This window comes from Castor canadensis, chromosome 8 (genome assembly GCF_047511655.1).
Source record: "Castor canadensis chromosome 8, mCasCan1.hap1v2, whole genome shotgun sequence".
Lineage (NCBI taxonomy): Eukaryota > Metazoa > Chordata > Mammalia > Rodentia > Castoridae > Castor > Castor canadensis.
In genome coordinates this window covers 141,398,885-141,414,124 of record NC_133393.1, presented here as the reverse complement: position 1 = coordinate 141,414,124, position 15,240 = coordinate 141,398,885, and the positions used below count along the sequence as shown (strand labels likewise).

The 15,240-nt window shown below is 45.1% G+C and overlaps 1 protein-coding gene across 8 annotated transcripts in view; it reads left to right on the top strand.

Moving 5' to 3' along the window:
- The window catches only part of Appl2 (adaptor protein, phosphotyrosine interacting with PH domain and leucine zipper 2), a 50,738-nt gene that overhangs the window by 14,872 nt on the left and 20,626 nt on the right, over positions 1–15,240 (top strand). For 6 of the 8 annotated variants that reach the window (XM_074084284.1, XM_074084283.1, XM_074084289.1 and 3 more), the window contains 7 exons: positions 3,881–3,940; positions 4,570–4,641; positions 8,972–9,059; positions 12,001–12,042; positions 12,178–12,236; positions 12,843–12,995; positions 13,138–13,284. In XM_074084284.1, the coding sequence (XP_073940385.1) occupies positions 3,881–3,940; positions 4,570–4,641; positions 8,972–9,059; positions 12,001–12,042; positions 12,178–12,236; positions 12,843–12,995; positions 13,138–13,284 (621 nt within the window). The remainder of the gene's footprint in view (positions 1–3,880; positions 3,941–4,569; positions 4,642–8,971; positions 9,060–12,000; positions 12,043–12,177; positions 12,237–12,842; positions 12,996–13,137; positions 13,285–15,240) is intronic. The other 2 variants (XM_074084286.1, XM_020162383.2) reach the window with 1 other exon arrangement.

The window sequence follows — 15,240 nt, the reverse complement described above, 5'->3', positions numbered from 1 at the left end:
TACTCTGACCCAGCGTGCACAAGGCATGGGGCACAGAGGGGAAGGGTACTTTGGCCAGATAGGAAGAGGAGGAGGGAGTGAACAAAAGCTGTCAGAGTAACTGCCGCTGCCTCCTAAAACCACCCAGTGACCACCCCCTCCCCCATCTGCCTCAGGGCCCCTGTGAGTGGCACTCTTGAGCCCCAACTCTGGAGTTCAAACCAGGACGAAGGTGACTTTCAGTTACTTGGCTTTAGGCCACATCTCTGGCCACATACTTGGTACAGACTGTAGCAGATGGTGACACTGTGACTTTGACTCCCAGTGAATTTCCTCCACCCTATTCCCAACCTCTCCATTCATGACCAGCATGAATAGCACTGCCCTGGCAACAGTCACGGAAGACCCTTTAACTTAGGAGTGCTGTCAGCAAGCCCTATCTCAGCTTGTCTTATGGGTTTGCTTTTTATTTTTATTTTTTTATTTTTTTATTTTTTTGCATTGCTTGGGCTCAAACCCAAGGCCTTGCACATGTAGGCAAGTACTCTTACTACTGAGCCACCCCCATCTCAGCTCCAGTTTACCTTGTTCAAGGATTCTTATGGTGGCCCAACAGCTGTTCCAGGGTCTGAAAAGTGTTATGGAGCTGGAGGTGTAGCTCAGTGGTAGTGTCTGCTTAGTACGTATGAGACCATGGTTCTTTCCCCAGCATTGCAAAACAAAACCAAAAGCTTGTTACTCTATTTAAGATTCTAAATGTTAGGCCACCTCTTTTTCTGGGCTGCAGTGTGAGATTATGCTCATATCTATAGGTCCTCCAAGGCCTGCCCACCTGAGTACTAACTGGGTAATATTTTGGACTTTAGATTGCAATAGCACAGTGTTAGGAACTTGGGCTGTAGATTGAGAGTCTGATGGACCGGCTTTGGGTCTTTGCCTTGGCAGTTACTACTAGTGTGACTTTTAGTAAGTTGCATGTTTGTCCTTTCTAAACCTCAGCATAAGAACAGTACCTACCTCCCAGGTTCATTGTAAGGAGTAAATGTGATAATGTGGGAAAAACACTTCACGACAATGTCAGGTCCTCAGAAAAGACTCAGAGGTTAGTATCATTGGCTACTAGTTGACATTGTTACTAATTCTCACTCTTCCTGAGCTCCTGTTTTGTAAGCATTGTTGAGATACTCTTGCACCCTCTCTCCCAAGGTGTGGGTTCATGAGCTGGTATGGTAAGGCATTTCATGAAACCTTTGTGCATTGTGGATTGAGCACGTGTAAGATTAAAGTTGAGAAGACCTCACATAATAGGCTTTGTTCTGGGTTATTCGTAAGTGTGGTTAGTTCTCAGAGAACTCATACTGGTCAGGCAGCTCCTTAGTTATTTGGCTTTTGCAGCCTAAAATGTCACATGTATGAAACACACAGCTTTTCCACAAGGTATATTTAGTAGTGACCTGCAGGGCCAGTTGTACACACCCATTGTGAAGCAGCTGCTGTGTGTTGTATGTTGTGCCCCGTCCTCCCTCCCGGCTGCAGTGGAGTTGTGTGGGTGGCACATGAGGGCCACACCCTCAGTGCTGGGTGTGGTCTGATGCCAGCAGCTCCCAGAGAGGCTTTTCCATTCTATTCAGATCACTTGCCAGTAAGCAGGAGAGAATTTGGGTCCTGTAGTCCCTGCTTAGTTTGAAGGCCTGGAAGGTGGCTGTCATATTTGTTGACTGGTCTGTGAAGGATGCATATATGGCAGGGCAATATTTTAGAGTTGGTTAAAACAAAGAAAACAATATATTGGAAGAGTAGAAAGTGTTCCTGGGACCTGAACTATTGCAGCTTAATGGAAAGCCTCCCAAGGAGAGTGCAGCAAGAGAGAGGGCTTTTAAGTCATTTAGGACCTAAAGGTGGATCAGCAATCTACCACCCTTGGGCTGGCCTCTTATTTTATAAATAAAGTTCTATTGGGAAAAAGCCATACCCATTCATTTCTGATGTGGTTATGGCTTCTTTTGGGCTTGCAGAAGCAGAACCGAGTAGGTGTAACAGAGGCCATAAGGTTCACAAGCCAAAACTGTTTACTGTCTGGCCCTTTACAGAAATCACGTGGACCCCAGTGTAAAGCATAGGTCTTGTCCTCTCTTACATTTTAGGAGGACTTAGGATCTGATAAAGTCGAGTCTGAGAATTAGAGGAGGAGCAAGGGACTTTCTGATACAGCAGGATGGGGTGAGAGCTTTGGTCTGGGCACACTGACCTGGAAAACACACTGCTAAAGGTGACCAGTGGGAAGTGCTTCCCTGGCCAGTTGCTTCTCCCTCCAGTCTGTGTTTTATTGCCCCAGTTGTGATGCTTCCCTGGACAGGTAGGAATTATGTTTCCCTCACACTGTGACTGCAGGTATTGTTTTAAGTTGGACTTTAAATGACTCTTCCAACCTACATACATTCATCCATCAAACTTGTTGAGTGCCTATTCCTGTGTAAGTGAAGGTCAGAGTGGATGTGGACTTGTCCACTTGCTGCCTCCCTAGCTGTGGGCTGCCAGCTCTGGGCAGGTCTGAAGGGGGACACACCAGTAGGATGCCAGAGCCAGAGACCTACATTTGACCTTCTGAGGAGAGGGAGAGAGCCACATTTCATGTTTGGTTCATGCTGCTCCCCAGAGCAGGGAATAGCTTGCCAGTTGTCTGCAGAAAAGGCCCCAAAGTGGGATTTGGCTCAGAGTCCTGCCACAAAAAGTGAAACAAGCTCCTGTAGAGCTCAGGGCATCTTTAAATGAACAGCAGCCCCCCAACCCCCCCCCCCCAAAAGTAAGTAAATACCAAGGCCACAAGGGCTGGCCAGGCCTCCCCTCACCATGCTAGTCAGACCATACTCTGGCCATCTTAGGAGGAAGCCCTGCATCCAAAGAACTGCTTGAATGAGCTTGAGAAACAGGAGATTGTTCTTAGGCTGTTGCATCACACTGGGAGGAAACAGCTGTGTGGGCAGAGAGGAATAAACACGAGGAGAGGAAGACAGGCAGCACCACAGCCCTTGAAGGGCAGTGTTTTCCTCAGGATTTCTGGGACTTGGGTTCCTCTGTGTTTCTGTCACATCTGGCAGAACTGGCCTGGCACTGTAGGTCAGTAGCACCTGATGGGTCCTAGTGCTGCTTTGCTCCCACGCACCTCCAGGAAGGTCTACACCTGGCCCTGCCTGTGGGGCTTGCCTCCCCCTGCTTCTGTGCTCCACACCCCTTACTGTGGGCCTGGCTGTGCTTTGTACTCTTCTGACAGACTGTACTCTGCTTCTGTGTGTTGGTCCCTCCTCTGCAAAGCTTCTTCTCTGCCAGTTGCTAGGCTTTGCACAGGGTCTGCTCAGACATCTCCTTAGATACTCGCTAGCACCTCCTGGATGCTCCATGCCTCCCAGGGCATGCAGGAAGTTTCCTTTGCAGTTCTCGGCCTGCATGTCACCACTTTTTTGATGTCTCCTTCCCCAGTAAATCCATGAGGACAGGGACTGTGTCTTTGCTGAATGTTTGGCACACAGTAATTGCTTACTACATTTGTTTACAGATTGAATGTTCAGAAGGAAAAGTAATTTGTAAAGGTTTTTTGCTTTGTTTTGTTTTTAACAGCAAGCTTTAACCTTTTGATTTGTCTTAGTCTTATTTTCATTTGTTTTTGGGTTTTTTTGATACAGGTTCTCACCATATAGCCCAGACTGGCCCCATGATCCTCCTTTGTCAGTCTCTGGAGTGCTGGGATTACAGCCATGTACTACCATGCTGGCATTGGTCTTATTTTCTGAATGTCTTCAGAAAGTATTTCATCACTTCATAGGCATACATTATTTTTTAAGGAACGCTTTGAGATGGCCCCTCTGTATTGGCAAATCTACTTGCTTTTCTCTTTTCTCTACAGAATGAAATGTGCCTGGCCACCCAACAGCTTTCCAAGCAACTGCTGGCATATGAAAAACAGGTAACTTGACAGTTATGTAACACACAGTGCTGTGCTCAGGACTCTTTGAGTAGAAGCTCAGTGGCTACTTTTAAAGGAGTTCTCCAAAGGCATCCTTTAGGGAGCTTCCTTCCCTCCCTCCCTTCCTCCCTCTTTCCCTCCTTGCCTCTCTTCCTTCTACCCTCTCTCTTTCCTTTCTTTCTTCTTCCTTTCCTTCCTTCTTTCCTTCCCTCCACCCCCCTTTTTTCTGTTTTTTTTCTTTCACCTTGTCCTTTTCTTTCCTTCCCTCTGATAAATTCTAACTGGTGATTATCCCACCGTCCTTATGGAGGTGTTCTAAGGAGCCTGCAGAACTAATCAACTGCCCTTAAAGGTTCCGAGTCTCCAGGGAGGACAAGTGAATCAATACTACTTGTTCCAGGAAATAAGCCCTCAAATAAAGATATCATTGTGTACAAACAGAAGGGCCTGGAAGGACTTGCCAGCTGGAGGGGCAGTTGAGTACAGACCAGGCAGGACTTGAGAGAGCTCCAGTTTTCCTGGTGGGTTAGACACTTTGACAGGGATATGGTGGTGAGGTTGTGTGGGTGATCACTAGTGCTGATTTCCACCTTTAGTTAACACCTGGTTCTTTTATTTTTTGGTCTTAGAATTTTGCTCTTGGCAAAGGTGATGAAGAAGTAATTTCTACGCTCCACTATTTTTCTAAAGTGGTGGATGAGGTAAGATAGCAACATGGGAAATTTTTACCGATTCTTTTTGAGGTTTCTTTCATCCTTATTTTAGTCCACTCTCCACTTTAAAATATCTGCTTAAATATTTGAGAAGATAGCTCAACTTGATGATCTTCCAGGTTCGTCCATGATGGAGGTTGCACACGATTGTTTGTCGATGGTCGGGAAGGAAAGGCATTGATATGCATGAACAGTATTTCAAAAGGATGGCTAAAAACTTGGTTCCTAAGGAGGGCAGATGTAACAGGTTACCATAAATAGGGACTTCAAATCAAAGGAATTTATTCTCTTACCTTCTGGAGGCCAAGGGCCTACAGGGTCATGCTCCCCTCCCCCAAGGGCTCAGCAGGGGTTCTTCCTTGCCTCTTCCACCTTTGGGTGGCTTTCTGCCTTAGCTCTTGGCTGCATCACTCCAGTCTCTGACTTCACATGGCCTCCCTGCCACCCATGGTTTTCCTCTTTGTATCTTCTCGTAAGGACAGGGCCCACCTGAAAAATTCAGGATGATCTCACTTTATGACCCTTCATTCCATAGTTGGACATGCTTTTTGGGAGGTTCACAGTTCACCTGTTACAAAGGGTTTCATACAGTTGTTCTTGTAGCTATACTTGGAATATTTGCAAAAACCCGTATTGTTGTAGGAAATATACAATCCAATTGTAAAACTCCTAAGAGCTCAAGTACTACTACTGATGGTGGAGCAGAACTCTCATACAATTAGGTAGGTATGAACAGTTCCACTTTCAAGAAGTTACAATAGAATATCATGATAGAGCAAGCAAAAAGAATGTGCAGGTGACATTTAACTGCCCAGTCATTGATCTGCAGGAGATACTGGATGCAAAGATTCATATAAAATTGTCTGGATTGCATTTTTGTTCCTTCAGCATTCTGTTATTCGTTCAACAATGTCTGACCACCTGTGATTTAGCAGACTGTTTTAGCACTGAGGATGTAACGGTGAACAAGTCATACAGTGCTTATTGAGCTTTGTCCTTTGTCTGACTGAATAGTAGGAAAAAAGACAAAACTATTTTCTCCTACTGTATTCTCCTCAGCACACTTCTTGTCACCATTCTGATTACTAGTTTAACTCAATTCTGATAGCATCTATCTGGAGAAAGCCTCAGATCCCTCAAGTTAAGGACTCAGTCCTGCAAGACTGCCTGACTTCAGATGCCAGTTGCCAATCCAGGCTTCCAGTTCCTCTGACTGCTCAATTGGAGGTTCCCACGACCCCTTCCTGGTGTTTAGTCACTTGCCAGAATGACTCACAACTCAGGGGCACACTTAACACTTGCCAGTTTACGATAAGGGATATTACAAAGGATACAGATGACCAGCCAGGTGAAGTGAGTGATATGGCAAGGCCTGGAGAGGAGCGCGGGGCTTCCCTGTCTCTGTGGGCATGCCACCCTCCAGACTGTCCATGTGGTCAGCAGCCTAAAGCCCCTGTGGACCCTGTGGTTCATGGGTTTATGGAGGCTGAGTCCTGTAGTGTGGTGGATTATTAACTCAATCTCAGCCCCTCTCCTCTTCCTGGAGGATGTGGTAGGGCCAAGAGCTCCAAGCTCCTAACTGGCTTGATCTTTCTAGTAACCAGTCCCCATCCTGGAGCCCACCAAGATCTACCTTATCAGGACAAAAGACACTTCTCACCCAGGACATTCTGAGGTGGTATGACCACTGTGCCAGGAACTGAAGTTAAAGACCAAATGTTAGAGCAAATGACACTCCTTGCATTACACCCATATCGGGAAATTGCAAGGGTCTTGAGAGTTCTGTGTCAGGAAATGGGGCAGGGGCCATATATGCATTTTTTTATTGTATCATCCTCACTGTTATGGCTCTTTAAAATTTGTGTTGAAATGGACGTAGGATGAGGAGAAGACATAATTACAGAGAGCAAGAAGGGCTTTTTGGAAGGCAGGGAGAATTTTTGTTGATCAGCAGCCGGTGAATAACCTAGACTGCAGCAGCAGACAGTTCCCACTGAAGGCATGTGTGTGGCTGAGTAGAAGAGAGTTGCTAAGTAACTGTGGCTGGTTGTCAATCCCCGTAATGAAGCTTTCCAGTTTGAAATATTTACTCAACAACCATGTTTTTCTGGGCAGCAATGGTGGTTCTCTGGGTGGGGAATGAATCATTTTCAAGGGATGGAAGTGTGATTTTATAGACAACCCAGGAGGTTGGCACTGTTGAGGCGTTTCACACAAGCCTCTCCATGGATTGGCCTCAGAGAAAGCTACAGTTAGCCAGAGGGGGTCTATATCTGAGAGGCCAGGAGCTGTTGAAGTCATTTCCTCTACCTGGGTCTCAATCAGGTTGAAAAAGCTTCAAGACAAGTAATTTGACTCTGAAATCAAAGAATAATCAAGCAAGTAGCGATTTTCATGGCTTATATTTAATAGGCTGACTTGGTATGGAATCTTCCTTGTAAGTCTAAACAGAGGTTCCCACACATGGTGACTGCCCCCAAAAGCAGAGTTTCTAGATCACTTCCATGGAGTGTCCTTGAGACAGGAAGCCATTGTCCTTAGAGCTGCCACTGGGCACATGCTAAGCACACATGGGTCAGGCAATCTGTGCTGAATGGTTTCTTTTTCTGTTACTGCCTTTTCCTCATTGTAGCCATGCAAGGAAGGTGGTGCTATAGCTACTTTCTGTGTGAGGATCCTGAAACACCAAAACAAGAGATGGCCTGTGCTCTTCCACTGTCCTCAGCAAAGGCACTGTGGTTAGATATGACTACATCTCAAGAGCCTCACAGAAAAATGACACAGATCCCTGGATGCTTAGGATGGAAATGACCAGATAGGAAGTTTGCCATTCCTTATGTGTATGACCATTGGAAAGTGACTTGCTCTGATGCATTTTGGTTTCTTGACCCGTACACAGCTTCATGTCTACCAGAGCAGTGAGCACAGCCAAGCATATACTATGCATATTTGTCCATGTTCATTCAGTTAATTGGTAGTGAAAAATGATAGATTTCTTTTTCTTTCTTTCTTTTTTTTTTCTCTTGTGGCAGTATTAGTTTGAACTCAGGGCCTCAGGCTTGCTAGGCAGGCCCTCTCCCACTTGAGGCATAACCCCAGCCCTGTAAATTTCTTACTTAAGTCATTCCAGAAGGACACCGAACACCTTTTGTCCTGATGGCATGTACAGCATGGATGACTTCATGTATTCCCAGCAGAAGAAAGCTTCCTGCTTCATGCTTCGGGGTTGAGATAGGGAGAATATTGACAGCTTGCCCAAGGGCTGCTCCCCTGCCAAGCAAATGGCTGACCTTTGGTATCTTTAAGCTTCTCATAGCCACCTCTGCAGCCACAGCCCTGAAAGCAGGCCTGTGGGGGATGCGTGTGAGTTTCTGCTGTCACTGCCAAAGTGACTGTGGGTGATTTCCCCTTAGTCACCCTGCAGGAATCCCCAAACATCCTCCAGGCATCTGCAAGGCTGTGGCCCAGGGAAAAGCCCGTCCACCAAGCTCGTTGCGGGCTATGGTGCTGGACGCTTGCAGTTTGGGCAGCATTGTGGGCATAAAGGACGAACTGCAAGTCCCAGGTTGTGGAGTGAAAAGGGCATGAATTTCCCATCCAACAGCCCGTTCCTGTTCCAGCTACACTGTTTACTTGCTCTCTGGAGTTGAGAGTTATTTGCCTGTCTGTAAAATGGGGATAATATGTAACATCTAATTCACAGGAGGGTGAGAACAGAGCTCTGAAAAGCATGTAAGCTGGTACACAAAAAGTGCCCCCAAACGGTAGCCCTGGTGCTGACAATCTTTACTTCTCCTGGATCATTTACAAAGGCAGGATTTAGTAAGCCCTTGAGGTAGAGGGCTAGTTAAAATTATCTGCTGGGAACAGTCACATTCAAATAGTCATCTACTTAGAATGTCTACGCTGTGAGATCCGGCTGGCCCGTTTCACAAGAAGCTGCCTTTCCCACAGCTGCTGGGCCAGTTGGCTCCCAGCAGGCAGGTTTTTCTGTGTGTACAGCCGGCAGCAGCTTGGTGAGGTGGCAAGCTGTGGTGAGCACTGCCAGCAAACACAGCATCCGGCTCTCCCAGTGGATATGGCCAGAGTAAGAGCACAGAGGCAGAGCTGCACAGAGAACAGAGAGTAACTGGGCCAGTGCCCAGTCACGGATCTAGGACTATCTTTTTTACCGCTTTATGAGTGTATTTATTTGTTAAGGAAGTCGAACTTACCTGTTTAACCACACAGAAGCATTCAGTGTGATCCCTTGGTGAAATGAGACCATGTCAGTAATAATGTGTATTATTTTCTTCAAGAGATTTCTTCTTTCTTTCAGCTTAATGTTCTTCACACAGAACTGGCTAAACAGTTAGCAGACACCATGGTTCTACCTATTATACAATTTCGGGAAAAGGATCTCACAGGTAAAGTAACTGAGTTTATGCAGTTATCTTCAAAATATTGTTTAATTGACTTAATGTTAATTTCTGCATTAGTTTTTTAAACGTATGGTCATTAAAAAAACGCCTTTCTTTTTTGAGCACTAACTCCTTACCATGTTTCTGGCTTACCTAAAGGAAGTCACAGGCAAATAAAACAGGCATGGAAAGAGACCACTGTAATGGCACATGATGAGGGCTGCAAGACAGATGGACAAGGAATAGAAAGAGGGACAGAAAGGTGTGATAGCCTCTCAGGCCTCTGGGGCTCAGAAGGCTTCTTGAACATAATGATCTCCAGGCTGGGTTTTGAGAAATGTGTAATATTGAACCACGGTCAGTGATGCTGAGGCGTGTATTATGTGGGACTGCGTAAAGGCTCGCTGTGTTTGAGGAACTACAAATGCTTTGGAATGTCAGACGGGGATCTTGGAGAGAAAAGAACCTGGCAGGACCCCCCTTTCTTGGCACTGGGCTCTGGGGTGCAGCTGTGAAGGTGCAGGCAGTGACTGCATTCCCAAGGCTCACACTCATGAGTGAGGGATCTGACAGCTTAGAGAATATGCATGGCCTTTTGGGCTCATTTTGTTCTCTTCAGCTAAAATGCAATTCTAGGGTAAGTATGTATGTGTTAGAAATCAAAGTTGTCAAAGGTGAGTATGAAAAAGAATTAACAATCCTGAAAAAACTTAGTTGATGTTAGAACAGGGAATCCAGGTTTTCTAGTTCGATTTGCTCTTTATTATTTAATTGAAAGTATTTATTACTTAGAGGGTCAAGAATTATATTTGAAGAATCCTCCAAAAATTCCTGACAAAGAAAAGTCTGTAAGTAGGGGAAGATCTGTTTGAAAAGATCCTCTTCAAAGACAGAAACTTAAGTTGGGTGCCTGTAATCCTAGCTATTCAGGAGGCAGAGATCAGGAGGATCATGGTTCGAAGCCAGCCCAGGAAAATTGTTCCCAGTACTCTATCTCAAAAATATCCAACACAAAAGGGCTGGCGAAGTGGCTCAAGTGCTAGACCGCCTGCCTAGCAAACATGAGGCCCTGAGTTCAGTACTGCCCCCCCCAAAATAGAACCTTAAAATTTTCTATTTCTAGGCAGAAAAGATGCAGTAAATCTAAGGATGAATATTAAAGATGGAGTTTTTCTCTCTTGCTTTGAGATCCCCAGACAGTATGTCATTGGATGCTGGGGGCAGTGATGGAGCTGTTGAAAGCTCTCTCCCCACCCTAGGCCAGTGTGTCTGCCCTAGAACTTGATAAGTACAAAGTAACAAGTAAGATGGCAGTTGGCTTATCCCCAGGGAGCCCTTCACCCGTCACTGTGAAGGCTGTCAGGGTTCTTGCTCATCTCAAACAGCATGTGGAGCCCAAATCTGTTGAAGGCAGTCTCGTGCTGATTATCCAGCCCCAAATGAAAGCCTCATTAAGTGCTTTTCTCAGAAGGTTTCTATTAGGAATGTGGCATCATCCTAATCATTAGGAGGCATCATTTGAAAAGCAAAACCCAAGCCTGTTTAAAAGAAAATCGTCATCCCCTAAATCCTTTGTTGTTAGATTTATGTCTGTCTGGTGCATGGGTGGCCTTTGTGAATCCAGCAGGACCCAGCATGTGGGTGAGCATTTGACCAAAATGGTGACTCTTTTTAAAAGGAGAATAAAACTGCTCATTAGTAGTAAACATGCTTTCTTAGTATCTGAAAAAACCTCATCAAACTATCCTTTTCTGTGACCCAGAGACATGAATTTGAAGTGCTTGACCAGGTTCACACTTGAGTCAACATCAGAACCAAGTTAGAATCTGGTGTCCTGTCTGCTTAGACAGGTGATGTTTCATCTTATATTTTACTGCCTGTTCATTTCACCCCACCCCCATGCAAGTACAGAATCTGAATAAAGAGAACACAAGTGCTGGTAAGGTAAAAATAAATAAATAAACCTAAAACTCTGCTCCAGCAGAAAGCAAAATAAAAGATAAGAGGAGCAGGGCAGCACGCAGCCCAATGTCAGGAAGAGTGAGAATAATGGGCACAGAAGTTTAAAAGCTGAGGCAGTTTGGACGCAAACTGAGAAGCAGCATAGTTGTGACATGCTTTGATGTGTTCGAATGATAGAAAGTATTTTAGGTATCTTTTTTTTTGTACTAGGGTTTGAACTTAGGGCCTCACACTTGCTAGGCAGGTGTTCTACTACTCGAGCCACTCCTCCAGCCCTCTATCTCTGCATTAAGTGTTTAGCCTTAGACAGCCATTGCTTTCAGTAGCCTTCTTGTTGTTTTGGTCTTTGATTTGTTGAGCCACCTTTGTGTGTGATGTGTGTGGCCTCTGTGAGGTCATGGCAGGCAAAGCATGTACAGTTGTCTTTTCAGGAGCGCAGAGCTCTATTTGTCAGGTTTTATTTTCCTTTGCTCTAAGATGCTCTCTTTTCTCTTATTGCAGTACAGTGTACCAGCTTGCATCAGTTTTTCACTAACGCAAAGCACTCTGTATACCTTTGTTCATTGGTGCTCTAATAAGTCAGATGTTAAAATGGCAACAACAGGAAACTTCTAGGTTCTGGTATAGTCCTGACTATATTCTGATGAAAAATGTCTCAAGACACTTAACTTTGGGCTGAAGAATGAGAACTTAAATATATCTCCAGGGCTTCATGACAAGTACATGACACCAGTGTCTACCCACATCCCCAGAGTGCCTTCTCCCCCATAGAACCTGAGCCCTGTCTGGGGAGGAAGGGCTGCAAAGGCAGGCAAGGGCACTGCGGCCACAAGCTCCAGTGAGACCAGAATCACAGCCTCTGGCCCAGGGCCTGTGAAAACTGAGGGGGTGCAGGCAAAGCATGTGCGTCTTCTCAGGAGCGCAGAGCTTAGTTGTCAGGTTTTCTTTTCATTTGCTCTAAGATGCTCTCTTTTCTCTTGTTCAGAAGTAAGCACTTTAAAGGATCTTTTTGGACTCGCCAGCAATGGTAGGCATCCTTTCTATTCTTAGTGTGTGGGTTTGGCAGTGTGTATGGGTTTCATTTGTGTGTGGGAGAAGATGAAGAATGAAAGTTCTTACCTTTCAACCTATTTGGATGCTTGAAATGTCTTTTTATTTGCAGAGCATGACCTCTCAATGGCAAAATATAGCAGGCTTCCTAAAAAAAAAGAGAATGAAAAGGTAAGCTCTTTTGTGTCTTCTTCTTGTGAGCTTGTAGCATTAAGGGTGTCTTGATGGATTTTTTTTTTTCCTATACCTTGCCTTTAAAATGATTTGTATCTCATCTCAGTGGAGTAGACCTCCACTCCTATATTCTAACTTTTCCATCTGGATTATTAAACACCAACTAGAAGCACTGTAAAATTCTAATCCACCTGGTGCTCTGTCAGGTCATCTGACTCATACATCCTTGGGTCACTTGACTTCCTTGCTCAGGTTTTAACTCTTGAGTGTTTAGCCTCTGCTTTCTAGGTGTTTCACTCCTGTGGATAATATTAAATAGCTTCATGCATATAAATTTTTACTTCTATTAGATGATTTCCTTGGGCCAAATAACTTTCTTGGACTGTAGTCATGAATGATCCAAAATGCCTGTGATTTTCAGTGTCTGCCCCCACATCATTTCCTAAAAGGTTGTAGTACTGTGCACTGCTAAAGGAAGGTATTGGCTTCACCTCATGGAGCCTTACAAGTACTAAGATGCTGTTACTTTGGGTTTTTGTTTGTTTTTTATGCATTGGTGGTACTGGGCTTGAATCATGCCTTAACCCTTTTTGCTCTCATTAGTTTGGAGATAGGGTTTCGATTTTTGCTGGGGCTGGTCTGGACCAAGATTCTTCTGTTTTATGCTTCCTACAACTGCCAGGATTTTCTGTTGAGATTTGGTCTCCCAAACTTTTGTTCAGCCTGGCCTTGAACTTTGATCCTCCTGATATTTTTGTAAGTTGACGTGGAATCTTATCTCTGTGTTACTGCATTTGTCACAAAATGGTTGTAACAAACAAGCAAATGTTTTAAAGTTGCATGCTCTTGTGGAATTATCATACTCAGTAGGCAACTTGAAGTTTTCCCTTTTAATCAGGTGAAGACCGAAGTTGGGAAAGAGGTGGCAGCTGCACGGCGGAAACAACACCTGTCGTCCCTTCAGTACTACTGCGCCCTCAATGGGCTGCAGTACCGAAAGCGGATGGCCATGATGGAGCCCATGATAGGCTTTGCCCGTGGACAGGTAGGCGAGCCCTTCTCCTGAGGAGAAAACCTGAGACAGCATTTAGGAGAAACTGAGCATCTTCTAGAAAGAAACAGATGCACATCCTCCCTGGGCACTTCGGGAATTGAGCACTTTGGAGAGCTTCCACAAGGCTGAATTTTCTTTAGCTGGACTTGTGGGCCATGTGTTCAGGAAATGATGGCTTCCTCCCAAGCTTCCCTTTAGGAAGAGCCTCGTCTCTATCCAAATGAAAGCCAGGCCTGGTCCAATTTTTCCCAGCAGCAACTTCCTGCTCAGGGTAGGATTGCTGGCTCAGAACCAGGCCTATGCATGGTCCTTTCTTCTCTGCATGTTCAGGGTCTTCTCAGATGATTGGTCCCTGAGGTCACTGCCAGTGTCTTAACAGCAGGTATGAGGAGGTGCTGCAGAGAATCTATTTGGCTCCTTCCCTCCTGCTTAATAGGCTACTGAATATTGTCTTAAGGGATGCTCCATTCTAAGCATGGGGATTTGACTGTTAAGGCATGTGACAAGAGTGTCAGGGATAAGCATGAGGGTGCCAGGCTGGCAGTACCACCCTGCCCTGCTTTATAGCCCCATTGTGCTGACTCTAAAACCGGACATGAGCTGGGTGCCGGTGGTTCATGCCTGTAATCCTAGCTACTCAGGAGACAGAGATCAGGAGGATCATGGTTCAAAGCCAGCCCAGGCAAATAGTTCACAAGACCCTATTTCGAAAAACCCTTCACAAAAATAGGGCTGGTGGAGTGGCTCAGGGTGAAGGCCCTGAGTTCAAACCCCAATACCATTTAAAAAAAAAACAAACCTGATACCAGTTTTGGTATCAGGAATCTTCTCTCATTTGACAACCTAGGAATAAAAAGAGATGCAAGGAAGAAAAATATTAATAAGAATGAAATTACCAACTTTAAATTCCTATATAAGATCATCTTTTACTTTTCTAACACATTTGAACTACATGTCCAAATGTACATACATACCTATTTCAGAAGAGATACAGTGTCATTTTCAGGTTGGGTAAAGGGGAGTAAGAGAATCTTCATCAAGCTTAGCTGTCTGTCTTCTTAATATGGTTGTTATATTGGTAAATGGGGACTAGAATCAGTTTATGCCTGCAGAGATAATATTTAAATAAAGCAGTATAATCTTTCTGTGTCATCTGAGTAAAGCTGGATTAATCCAGAAACACGAACTGTCCAGCTGAGGGCTTAAGCACTGGCAAATCCTTGAGAGCCATCCAGCGTCCTTGCGATGGGCACTGTGATAACTCAGTTGCCCTCCCTTCTCTTTCAGTTAGGTATTGTACCCTGGGCCTGTAAATGTCCTAGCTTTGTCAGCGAATGCTACTCTCTGTTCTCTTTAATTAACCTCTCCTATCATCTGTGCCCTCCCTGAACAGACAGTCCCTGTCTTTGGGGGCAGTAAGCCCTGTTCAGTTACAGACCCCGCTCCAGGGAGGGTGCCAGAGTTAGTGTCTCAGAAAGACCAATGGGTTGATGCTGTGGAACTCAGTTGTTGGAGGAGGGTCCTCACCAGGCCTGAAGCGTGGTTTGAAGCCAGCTCTTCCACTCTCATGGTCAAGGACTGCACCACTTCTTCTCACCTGGGCTTTTAAAATGAGGGCTCCAGCCACAGGAGATAAGACTGTGGGTGTCTCCTGGGTGTAGGAAGACACAGCAGAGCAAGCATGCCATTACTGCTGGGTGGCAGAAGCATCCGTTTCAAGGACTGAGGAAGGCACATTTTACTTTTCATCTAAAAAGTATCCAGATTTCAAAACACAAAACCAATTAGTCCCTTTCCCTACTGAATTTTTAAAATTCTAATGAAAACTAGTCCTCTTAGGTGAGTTAGCTGTCTTAACACACCAGTCTTTTGGTGACTCAGAAGCATCTGCTCTCCTGCCACAACAGCCCTTGGAAATCAATGTTTGTGGTGCCTCGCCTTTGTTAG